At 53.3% G+C, this 12,673-nt stretch overlaps 1 protein-coding gene across 1 annotated transcript; it reads right to left on the bottom strand.

Annotated features, from left to right (window-relative positions):
- Positions 1-4,915: 4,915 nt before the first annotated feature.
- Positions 4,916-10,469, bottom strand: IMP4 (IMP U3 small nucleolar ribonucleoprotein 4). The gene is made up of 9 exons (XM_090149668.1): positions 10,311-10,469; positions 9,606-9,714; positions 8,793-8,876; positions 7,954-8,063; positions 7,555-7,687; positions 7,141-7,295; positions 6,543-6,637; positions 6,322-6,392; positions 4,916-5,134 (listed from the first exon to the last, which is right to left on the bottom strand). The coding sequence occupies exons 1-9, from the start codon at positions 10,311-10,313 to the stop codon at positions 5,022-5,024; spliced, it is 873 nt and encodes a 290-aa protein (XP_090005794.1). The 5' UTR covers positions 10,314-10,469; the 3' UTR covers positions 4,916-5,021.
- Between the last annotated feature and the right edge of the window lie 2,204 nt (positions 10,470-12,673).

Here is a 12,673-nt window from a genome sequence, read left to right as displayed (position 1 = left end):
TGAAAGGAGGTTGTGGTGAGGTGGGAGCTGGCCTCTGCTCCCAGGTAACAGTGATAGGATAACAGGTAATGGCGTTAAGTTGCACCAGGGGAGATTCAGGTTGGGTATTAAGAAACATTTCTTCTCCGGAAGAGCAGTGAGGCAGTGGCACAGCTGCCCGGGTTGGTGGTGGAGTCACCATCCCTGGAAGAGATCAAGGACTGGAGATGTGACACTGAGGTCAATGGACATGGTAGGGGCGGACTGACGGATGGACTAGACGATCTTAGTGGTCTTTTCCAACCTTAACGATTATATGATTCTATAAATCCTGCCTCTGTCAGTACCTGGAAACAAAAGGCACTCTTGGTTTCCTCAGAGATTCCCAGCAATCTTGATATCTTAAAAAAAGTCCCAAGAAAACATTTTCAGATCACAATTGGACAGGTCCTTAAGAAGTTGGTGGGAACTCACTGTTCTCCCTGGCAGGAGCGTGTGCTTGATCTACAGACTCCAAAAATCTCTTGCAACCTCAATGATTTGATGTTACTGTTATCTCTGAAAAGGCTACTGAAGTTCCTGAAGCCATCAATTGCTCATCTGTGTGAGAGTTAGCACCAAGCAGATGAGGTATTAAGGTGATGTGATGTTGCTTCTTTTGGGCCTCAAACTTTCCAAGTTTGAAGTTTAATCACCAGTGATTTCTTGCACGCAACAGGCCTTTCTCACACTTGAAACACCTGTGTAGTGCAACGTAATGACAACTGAGACTGATGCACACAGAAAGCCAAGGCTGGAAAACAATGATATTTCAACTACCCTGGAGTCCTTTGAAGATCCAGGAATATCCAGTAGGGCTGGAAGAGCCTTCAACATCTGAGGCACGTAGTTACTTGGGAGAAAAGAAGGAAAAAGGCTTTGAGGAGATACAGATCTGCTGGCATGAGAGCAAGGCTGGGAAGTGGGCGCCTGGAGCCTGCAGGCGTGTGGCAGTGTAGGACAGCCCAAGGTGGGGATGGCTGAGGGAGCTGGCAGGGCTGGAAGGTGGAAGGAGAACTGAGGTCTTTGTCCCCTTGGTTGTGGCAGTTGTGTCTGCGTGGAGGCATGCCGTCCTCGCTACACTGAGACCTCTTTGCCTTTATGCAGCCCTGCAGAAACACCAGCAGATGTCATATCATTCTCCTTGACAAAACACTGCATACCCCACATCCCACTGAAAATGGGAGAACTCTGGGACACGTGTAAGGGATGGATCTCCTTTCCCTGGGTCTGCAGGCCAGGGCTTGGCCTTTCTGCTTCATCAAACAAACCAAGGAGTTTATTCAGCATCGCATACCTGCCCAGTGCTTCCCTCTTAACTGCAATCATGGCCTCCAACTATCTGCTCTAACAAGTCCATGAGGAGATTTTGTTGGTACTGCTGGGGACCAGTTAATACTCAAGACAACTACAACATTTCCTTCTGAGTTCACTTTCTCGTGTGGTTCCATCAGCCTCCCCTCAGAACTTGAAGTTCATGGACACGACACCCAATGCGCTGTGGGGCTCATTACAGCGCAGGCAGACCTAGCAAGATTCCTCGAATCTTCAAGACATCTACAGTTAATTATGTCTCATGGAGGTTTTTACAAAAATGAATTTTTCATATTTAAATGTATTTTTCATTATGTTTCTAACCAAAGAGGTGATGGAAGCTGTCTGCATCTTACAGTCTTCCAGGCTGCCTCCTAAGGAGGTCTGGACAAGATGTTGCAGCCAGCCTTGCTCCTCACCTCCCCTTCCCCACCACTTTCCTCCTCAGCCACTTCCTTCACTTTTCCATACAGCAGACTTTTCCACCAAAGTCTGGGTGTTCCAGCTCCTCTGCACAACCTTCCACCTGCTTCCTTGGAGAAATGGCTGCACGCAAGCATTGGTTTTGATTGTTGTTGTTGCTTTGTTATAGGTAAAACTGATAACAAGTATGAGAGCAAGAAAACACAGTCCTCAACTGTCAACCAAATCCAAGCAGCCTCCATTGAGTTTCACCTTCCATAAGGTATAACTGTACAAGGAACATTTGACACAGAGAGACAGCAAATCATAAATAGAAATATAATTATGGCCATAGGGACAATGAGAAAGAGCACTTTAAATGAGCAAGCTTAAAATCCCTACAGTTCCAAGAAGCAGCTGGATTGGTGAGTGACCAAAGAGTATGTGGAAGAGAAATCTGGAGAATAACGGGAAGTGTGCACATACAGAGAGTTGCTGGAAAGGTGACTTCCAGCATGGACTGTTGAATCAGGCCAGGTGGGAACACCTGCAGGGCTGCAGAGACAAAGTGCACTGCATAAGAGACAGAGAACTGTCAAGTCCAAGGGGAAATAAATATTTTTTTCTCTGGTATTTATAAACACGAAGAAAAAAAAAATGCTAATGGGAAAACGCTAACATTTCAGTACCAATGTTCAGTCGCCTCAGGTGGTAAGCAATCTTCATATATTTTTCAGGTAATTCTCAGACCCACAACTCCAGTTTTCTGCCTTGCTTAGAGCAGAGAGCCCCCAAACTCCCTGCCCAGCACTGTTACTGTGGTACCATCTGGAATATTCCCCAGCAGTGTGAGAGCTGGGACAGGAGAGAGGCAGAAGCAAGCCAGGGAGACGTGGCTGGGAGGCTCTCGAAGGACCCTGAAGGACCCTGAGTGCCCTGGGGCAGGTAGCAAACACGGGATGTCCTTCGGTGTCACAACCCCTGCAGCAGAGAGGACGGGCCCTCTGCCTGATCGTTGTGCTCTGCCCTGCCTTCTTATTAAACTCTAAATATAAACTTCTTATAAAACTAAATAAAGACCTGGGAGTTTGGCACACAAGTGTGCTCATTTGTGTGGGTAAATGTCTGTGCATGCTTTGCTCGCCAAGCTCAGGGGGGGCTGGCTGGAGGACAGCAAGCTCCAGAGACACAGGGTTGGGGCTGCCAAGTGGGGAACAGCCCAGGGCCTGGGCAGGGCACCCAAGGGGACCCAAAGACCAGCTGCGCACTCAAGGAGCCAAGCCCACCTCTCGATCCCACCTATGTGCAACATCCCTTCCCCGATGGCCTGAGATGACATAGGCCAACCGAGGTAGAGATAGCTCACCCTGAAGTTGCCTGTCAAGATCTATCTGAGCCACTTCAATCCTAGCAGCCCAATCCACCTGCTGGTTGTTTTGATGCTCTTCAGTTGCACAACTCTGGGACACCAGGGCATTTATGTGATGAATCGCATTCTCTACCTGGGCAGCGACATCCCGCCACAACGCAGCAGCCCAGATGGGCTTGCCACTGCACTGACAATTTTTGTGCTTCCTCTGCTGTAACCACCCCCAGCTGCGTGGTCAGCGCGAGCCATGAGTTCCACATAGCACCAGCTGCATGACGTGGGGAAGGAACTCTCCCTCTGAACATCCAGCCCAGCTCAGGCAGTCACGTGCCAAAAGGGGCTGTGCTTCAGTACCAACCACCTCCAGAGCTGCCTGGACTGCTTCATATGCTGCCAAGAGTTGGAGTATAGCAAGCCTCAGATCCCCATATCCTCAACTCCAAAGCCCCTCCCCCCCCTCAGGGTTGACCTTGCGTCTCCCCTGGCGCTTTCTGCCTGAGGCTCCCAGTCCTCTAGGAGGCAGTCTATAGCATGTTTTTTCATCTTGTCCTGTCCAGACTGACCAAAGCGCTGCTACACGAACTGTGTCCTGTTTGATTTGTTCAAAATGAAGACTGGTTTTCAGAAGGACTAGGATTATTGTCTTTCTCTTTCTCAAAACCCTCCTCCAGTAGTCATGGATTTTTGTTGTTCTGGATAGGTAAAGGGACTCTACCTTAGTGCAGAGTAAACAGACCTGGTGCATCTGTCAGCTCTGCTCTCAGCTGCCTGGCTCTTACACTTCTTTGAGCTGAAGAGTCTTTACAAGAAGACATTACCTGAGAAACAAATCAGATATTGCTGAGAGCAGGCAAATCCCATTCCAAAGCACAGAACAAGAAATTCCTCAGCTTTTCTCAGAATACTTAAAAGATCTCAACTCTCCTGTTCTAGGCAGACACACAGACAGCTCCTTGCAGCTGTCCACATGCAGATTCATTTCTACAGGCCTATCAGTAGGACGCCTTCTCCATGGAACTCCTCGATAGCCCAAAGATCCTACAGGAAAGGTGTATTTGTCTGGTGGGTAGCTTGCAGCCCAGCAGGATGCCCCAGAGAAACACTGTCATATCCTGGAGATGGGGGGCACTGAAGGAAGAGTCGTCTTCGCACATCTCTGAGTATGGCAACACAGCACCCACAGCCCCGTGTGTTGACACTGCTGGGATGCTTTGGAAATAATAGAAGGGGGTGGGACAGCTCGCTCACCTGGGGTACTGCAATGGGGACTGCAAAAGGGATACGGGCTCTGCTAGACACAGTGGCAGGAGAATGAGGAAGGAACAAGGATGCCCTGTGAGAATGTGCAGCTCATATGTACAGAGCTGGTCTCTGAGAAAACAAAAGTTTCTGAAGAACAGATAAGTAGCTTTCAGGAATGAGGATGAGTGGAGAATTCGGTAAGGGCTGCACTGCCTTGGCTATTATCAACCTCTGGATGAAGGAGAAGCAGAAATCTTCTGTCAGCAATTCCAGAAAATCTCCACATAAATGGGCAGCATCCAGAGGGGAACTGCAATTGCCCTGGCATTCACAGGCCAGGTAAAAGAAGAAGCTGCAAAGAGCCTGGAGGGTCTACAGACCCACAGGGGTCCCTGCTGTTCCTATGGAGTTACACCCCAGGGACTCTATAGAGCCAATACAACTGCCCCACCCTATGTGGCACCTCTGTCCCCTGCAGAATTCATCCAACATGTCCTGTAAGAGCTGCATCTCTAAACTTATAAGGCAGCGCCCCTCTACCCCTACAGGACGACACTGAAGACCCACAAGTGAAAAATTTGATTTTAGTGTGGAAAAAGTGGGAAAAAACATATTATTGAAAACGTCATCTGAGCCAGCAGGATGCCAGTGCTGCGGGCGACGGGAGGCAACAGCACTAGGTGGCACTCAGCAGGTGGCGCTTGGGGGCAGTGGCAGTGTAGGGGTGCCAACGCCATTCCACATCAGCAGCATCCCCTTGCTCCAGGGTCCCCAGGCGGATCAGGTAGGCTGCAGGGAAACGGGACACATTGGAGACATGATGGGGACCCATAGGATGCAACAGGGGCATAAAGACATGGTGGGGAAATGGAGATACATTGGGAAGATGAGGAAGAGGTGGACACGACGGGGACACGGGGACACAACGGAGACATGGGGGGGGACATGGGGGACGCGATGGTGACGCACCGATACACGGGAGACAAGGGGATGCAGCGATCTGGAGGACACAGGGACAGGTTGAGGACACAAGGACACACTATGGACATGGTGGACATAATGGGAACACACCAGTGACATGGGAATGCAAGGGACACGTTGGGGATATAAGGACATGGTGGAAACACGGGGGACATAATGGGAACCTGTTGCGGCATGGGGACATGTGATGGAGATGTGGGAAACACAGGAAAATGGTAAGACAGGTTGGGGCACGAGGACACACGAGGGACATGGGGAACACGAGGGGAACATACTGGGGACATGAAGGTACATGGAAAACATGGGGACATGGAGTTATGAGGGACAGAGAGATGGGAGATGGGGAAACAGGAACACAACAGTGACATGGGGTTACATGGGAAATATGGGAATACGGCCACATTAAAGGACACAGGGATATGGGGGACATGGGGATTTGGGGGACACAGAGCCATGTTGGGGACACAAAGACAGTTGACAGGAACACATTTGGGATGTGGAAAGTTAATGAAGACATGGAGAATGTCTTCATTAGCGATATGGGGACGTGGAGACATGCTGGGACAAACAGGGACAAGGGGGAACACTGGGGACAATGAGGACATGGGGGAAATGTTGGAGATAGGAGCATGTGGGGTACACGTGACATGCGGGGACACATCCAGGAACATAGGAGGATGCTGGGGACATGGGAGAAACGTTGGAGACCTACACATGGAGGACATACTGGGAAATGAGAGAACACTGGGCTGTGGGGAAATGCTGTGGATACGTGAGAAGATAACAGGCACGGGGAACGCAGGGACACAAGGGGACAGGGGACATGTTGGGGACACCCTAGAGACACATTGCAGATGTGGGAACACGTGGAGGGAAATGAGGGTTAACAAAAGGCACAGACATAAACAGAGGGTGTCAAGCACTAGGGCTCGGGGAAAGGGATAGAAGATGCTGAGGGGTCTGGGAAGGCCACGGGGACACTTGGGAACACTCACGGCGTAGCTGGAAGCGGGGTCCCACCTCCTCTAGCTCCACTGTCTTTCCCTGGCACCGGTAAACATGGTTCCTGCAAGGACACCACTGTTTCCTAAAAGTTCCCAAGGTTCTTTAACCCCATCCACATCCCCCGTGCCTCCATATTATCCCCACTGCCTCCCAAAGTACATGTGACATCCTTCCCAGTGCCCGTCCCACCCAGGTCACCCTGCATTCCCACCGGACAAGAATGACGTCGTCTTCGTTGGCAAAAGTCACCACGCGGCGGGTCTGCGGCCGGGGGACAGGGAACAGGTGCTTGAGGATGGTCCCCAGCTGATGAACAGGCACAAGGACACTTACCACAATGTGCTGCCCACGTTCCTCCCAGTTTCCCCACTGTCCCAGTCTCCACGTCCCTCATCATCCCTCCCTTTGTCCCCGTGTCACCATGCTCCACTACATCCCCACATCCCTCCACGTTCCCACATTCCCCCAGTGCTCCCCATATTCTCCGAAGTTCCCATATCCTCCAGGTTTCTTAGTCCCTCCATGTCCCCCACGTCCCTTACATCCCAAGTCCCCCAACATCCCAATGTCCCTCCATGTTCTCATATGTCTCCCAACATCCCCACATCCCCTACGCCATGTATCCCTCCACATCCCCACATCCCTCTATGTCCTCGTGAAACCCCATATCTCCGTGTCCTCCGAAGTCCCAGTGTCCCTGTGCCCATCACTTCCCCGGTACCCCCATCAACCCCACACCCCACATCTCCACATACCCATGTCCCCTCCCTGCCCCCCTTGTGTCCTGCAATGCCTCTGCGTCCCCTTACCCGACGTCCCAGTGCGCTGTCCAGTCGGTGCAACAAGATGTGCGGTGCTCCTAGGGGAGCACCTCCAAGACCCCCCACTTCATGCCTCAGCACAGCCCCGCTCAGCGTGAAGTGGGCTGTAGGGCCATGGGGCAGGTGGCACAGAACCAGCCCATCTGGGGACAGTGGTATCAGTGAGAGGCCACATTCCATCAGCGTGCCCATTCCCTTTAGTCCTGCACACCTCCCCACAGCTCCACCCCTTCATGTTAGCCAACGCTTTTCCGGTTAGTCCCACCCCTCATGCACTAGCCTCCCCCTCCCATTAGCCTCACCCTTTCCCAGCCCAACACAGGCCCCTCAACACCACGTTTTCCCCCAGCACAGGGCACCTCCTGTGGGCCCCCCCTTTTCCAAGTCTCCACCCCATCTCACCAGGCCGTCCGCGGGTCTCATGCAGTACCAGCAGATCAGTGACGCCAGCTGCCCGGCACGCATTCACCAGGGCCCCCACCTCTGCCCGGCCCCTGTTCAGCCGCCGTGCCCCTGGGATCACCAGGCACAGCTCCTGGGGGTGAAGCAGGTCAAGAAGCCATGCCTACTACCTCGACTGTGCCAATAAATGCTCCACCCACCCCAACGAGCTCCTCGCCCACGTCCTAGTGTGGATTCAGGCCCACGGGGGGCACCATTCAAGCTCCGCTCACCCACTCCAGACCCAACCTAAAGAACAAAGCACAAAGACTGGGGGCAGAGCCAACCCAAAGCCCCACCCATGTTACCAAAGCCAGACTCCATCCCGTGAGCCTTACCAACAACTGAGGCATCACCCACCTTGGCAAAGACACGGAGGCGGCTGCTGGGGTCACGCGAGGTTGTCACCATCACCTTGGGGAGCTCCAGCCCTGCCCACCGGTACTCATCGTCCTGGCTGCCCGTCACACCTGGGGGTAGGCCTTGGTTAGGACACCCTCCTCAGCAGGGAGTACGCAGGCAGGGCAAACCCAGCCCCCCTGGGGAGAGATTCATGAAAATCTCTCTCTAATTTTTTAGAACTGGGCAAATTCTCTCCCTCTGTTGAGGAAGATTCAGCCAAATTCATTCTTTGTCTTGAGAGAAATTGAGGAAAACCTGTTTGTCACTTTAGGAGAACCAGTTTCTCAGTTTAGGAACAACTCAGGTGAATCTCCGCAGGTTGAGGTTGATTCAGCCTAATCCACTCCCAATTTTAAGAAAAAAATAGGACAAATCCGCTTCCTGTTTTGGGGAAGAATCATAAAAGCCCACTCTCCATTTGGGGAGGAATTTGGACACACTGCCATTCTGAGAGGAATTGAGGAAAATCTGTTCTCAGTTTGCAGGGGAGGGTCATAAAAACGTGCCCTCCATTTCAAGAGAAATTGAGGAAATCTGCTCCCCCACTTTGGGGAACATTCAGGCAAATCCACTCCTCATTTTGGGCACGACTTGGGTAAACGTAATTTTGCCAAAATCACAGCAAATCCCCCAACTGTGAGAATGAAGCAAACCTATCCTTCGTTCTGAGGAGAATTCACCCAAGCACCCTTCTAATTATAGGGTCCATCCAGGTAAATCACTTGCTCCTTAGGGTCACAGATTTCTGCCAATCCCTGCCTCATTTCTAGAGCATCTTGGTGCATCCTCTCACTCACCATTTTCCCCCAGTGTCTCAAACTCCAGCTCCTTCTGCAAGGCCAGCGCCTGGCGCCTCAGCTCAGTGGGCAGCAGTCGGTTCTCTGGGGAGAGGAAACAAAAATTGAGTGGGAGAATGGGGAACCCCAGATACTCCATAATCCAAACCAGAACCCCTTTAAATCTTCCCCTCTACATTCTGCAGGCCATAGTGCCTCTTTTACATTTGCTCCTGCACACCCCAAATTCACCCCTTATGTGATATTTCCCCTCTCTACACCCCCAACTCATCCCCCATGCTCCTCACTTGCCCCCACATCCACCATGTTTACCTCACCAACCACCATTTTGCCTCTCAAAACCCTGTCTCTGCTCCACAACATTCTGTATTTACCTCTACTTCCTCTCCACGAGTTTGCCCATCAGCCTATATTTGTTCCACTTATCCTATGTTTCCCTGTCCACGTCTGTCTCTAGAGTCCCAATACTTACCCCTGTAGCCCCATCTCCGCCTTCCCACCCCAAATCTGCTCCCTCTGCACCCCTAACTTTCCCCTCCATATGCCCTGTTTGGCCCACACGTGCTTCCTCCGGACCCTGTATTTGCTGCCACATATTTGCTCCCACATACCTCACATCTGCCCCCACACCCTGTATTTGCCCATTAGATCCCACATCTGCTCCCATGCACCACAAATTTACCCTCATCCACACACCATAACTTACCTCTCATCCCGTATTTATTCCCACAGCCCCCATATGAGGGGCCCACACCCCTCATCCGCCCCTCAGCACGCTCTATCTGCTCCCTCTGCCCCACATTCGCCCCTCACCATCCAGGGCCTGTCGCAGCTGCTCCTTCTTGTCCTGCTGCCGCCGCAGCCGCTCCTCCTGCGCCCGGCGCTGCAGGTACTCACGGCGCTCACGGGCCTGGCGCCGAAGCTAAGAACGGGGGAACGCGGTGACAGCCAGGGAGACGGGAAAGGAGGAGGTGGAAGCGGGGCGACGGAGGGGCGCAAGAACGGGGAGAGGACGAAGGGCGGCCGCGGTGACAGCGAGGGGGCCAGAGCGACAACGGCGGGGGGGTCACGGGGGAAGGAGAGCTGAGGATCCTGCGGAGGCACGCGGGGACACCGCCGGAGACACGGGACGCCGAGGGCTCGCGACAGGGACGCGGCGAGGGGACAGGGAGACCGAGAAGGGACGCGGAAACGTTAACGGGGACTCAGGGACGCCGAGAAGGAGCCGTAGCAACAGTCCGGGGAACGCGAGCACGCTAAGGGGGGCCGTAAAAAGGGACGCGGGGACCCCGAGAAGCACCGGGGCGCTGAAGAGGAACGCGGCGGCACCGAAACGGCCTCGCGGACCTGTGGTACCGAGGGGACGTGGAGACACCAAGCAGGGCGTAGAGAAGGCGCGGGAGACGCGCGGGGGCGGAGGAAGGGGACGCGGAACCGTCGGGAGGGGAAAAGGGGCGCCGAGGGGACGAGAGACGCCGCAGGGACAAAAAGGAACCCCGCGGCCCCACCGCCTCGTACCATGGCCGCAGCCGCGCCGCTCTCTCCTCGCGTCGGCGCCTCCAAACACCGCCGCCGTTGATTGGATCGGACAGCGAGGACCAATCGGAGCGCCTCGTGCTAGCGAGGCGCCTCCAATATGGCGGCCGGGGACGGCGGTGCGGTGCCCTCATCCAAAATGGCAACCGAGCGGGCTTCGCTCGCTTGGCAGCCGGCCCCCGGCGAGTTCCCGCCCAGCGCCGCAACGCGCGCGTCGATTGGTGAAACGGCGGAAATCACGGCTTCGATTGGAGGAGGCTGTGGCAGGAGCGAGGCGGAAGAGGCGGGCAGAAGTGTGGGGACGGCAGCGTGTGTGTCGTCTCCTGTGGGGTCACGCTGACCCCCACCTTTTCTGGTAGGATCTCCGTGTCTGTTTACACGGGGTTATTTTTGGGCAGGACTCCCAGAGAATCATAGAAACATCCCCTGGTGGGGTTTGTTTACAAAGGTGGCTTACAAGGCTCTTGAAATATCCGGAGTTTACTTGCACAAGAGCACACTTAAGGCTCTCTTAGCCATGACTGCAGTCCGCTCTTCTCTGTTCTTAGCCAAAGCCATACACAGCAGGGAAGGAAAGCAGGCCTGGGCCGTGGCTTGCCGTGGGTTTGTTTACAAAGGTGGCTTTGGTGGGGGCTGTCAATCACAATGGGATTTGCTTTAGTGGGGTTTCCCATTATGGGGTTTGCTTACAAGGCTAGTTTGGCAGGATCTTCTATGTCATTGTCTTTACGTGGGAGGATATTTAGTAGGGTTTACTAGGGAGCTTGACTGGGTAGGATCTCCCACGGTGGCATTTGTTCACAGGGGTTGCTTTACTGTGGTAACCAAGAGGATGTTTTTGTGGGGGTTGGCTTTGGAAGGGTGGCCTTTATAGTCGTCTATGCCAGTTATTTTGGTGAGGTCTTCTATCACGAGGTTTGTTTACAAGGGTTGCTTTGGTAGCTTCTCCCACGTTGGCACGCTTTGTTTCGATACGTTCCCCACGGTGACATGTCTTCTTTTGATAGGGTTGTCTGTACTGGTGGGCTCTCTCTGCTTACCTCTTGCCTGTATTGGCAAGTTTCCTCTGCTTACCAGCTTATTTTGGGAGGGTCTTCCTGTGCACCATGGTGGCATGGGATGCAGTGCTGCTGGAGCTGTTGGATGGCCCGGAGGTGCTGCAGCAGTGCTGCCTCCTCTTCACCCAGCAGCTGCACAAGGTGATGCGAGGATGTGGCGTGGTGACACATCACCCTATATGGGGGCACATCAGGGAGAGAAATCAGAGTGGCACGTCCTCACCACAGGGACACGCCATGGGAACGCATCGCCCAGCACGAGGACACATCAGCCACCACGGGGCTGTATCGTGGGGACGTGGGGATGTGGAATCAACCACGGAGACACATCATGAATACCACCATCAGCCATGGGGGACGTAACGAGGGGACGCACAACCTACCCCAAGCTCGTATCACCTGCCCTGGCACTGGTCAGGAGGGCTGGTGCAGCCCCAATGCCCTCAGGCAATGGCAACCCAAGGGGACACATGTCCCTGGAGGACGATTGCCTGCAACCATGGCCCCTTGATACTCAAAGCACCCCTACGCTTCTGGAGGTGGTGTCAGCCACCAAAATCCTGCGTGGTCATTGCTATTCACTGCTGTCTCATACAAACAGAGCAGCAAGTGCCTGGCTCCCTGCATCGCGCGGCAGCTACACAGACGGCTGACCCAAGTGAGAATGGTATTGCTATTGCACTGCAGCCATTTCCACAGCTGCCACTGAAACTGCTGCTCTTCCCACCATTTTGAATGATTTCAGGAGCTTGAAAGATAGCAGGGACCCTCTCAGCAGCGTGAGCGAGGCCAAGCCAGCCCCACTTATCGTATTGCTCGTATGTGTCGATTGCTGATGCGACAGACTAGATTGCTTGCCATGCCAGCGGGAATGGACATAAGAAACAAAAGGAACGTTTTATGTCTCAACTTCTTACAGAGACGTCAGTAATTTCTGTCTTCTGTCAGCGTCCTCTCTAAAGAGATCAGACGCAGAAGTGACGGTAGGGAATCCTATCTGCACACGGTCATGGACAGCCTCATCCAAATATGAGTGGAAAGAAACCAAACCAAACCAACAAAAGTCTCTGACAATGCTTGGGAAAATAAGATCACGCTGAGTCAAATAAGTGTTTCCAGACCACCTTACAAAACTTAACGTGTACAAGCCTATGGGGCTTGACAACATGCATCCCAGGGTTCTGACAGGACCAGCTGCTGTGGTTGCCAAGCCGCTCTCCATCATATTTGCAGAGCCACGATGTCAGGTGAAGTCCACCTGGAAAAAAGGAAACACTGCACCCATTT

This window comes from Phasianus colchicus, chromosome 13 (genome assembly GCF_987193195.1).
Source record: "Phasianus colchicus chromosome 13, bPhaCol1.hap1.1, whole genome shotgun sequence".
NCBI classification, from domain to species: domain Eukaryota; kingdom Metazoa; phylum Chordata; class Aves; order Galliformes; family Phasianidae; genus Phasianus; species Phasianus colchicus.
Note: the sequence above shows the minus strand (reverse complement) of the source record. Positions and strands in the feature narration are given on the sequence as shown.

Excerpts from the sequence above, each read along its gene's own strand:
- IMP4 (XM_090149668.1), bottom strand. Across the intron at positions 8,877-9,605 it reads GCTGCGACAGGCCCTGGATG|AGAACCGACTGCTGCCCACT; the intron begins GTGAGGGGCGAA and ends TCCTCTCCCCAG. Across the intron at positions 6,393-6,542 it reads GACGACGTCATTCTTGTCCG|GAACCATGTTTACCGGTGCC; the intron begins GTGGGAATGCAG and ends GTGTCCTTGCAG.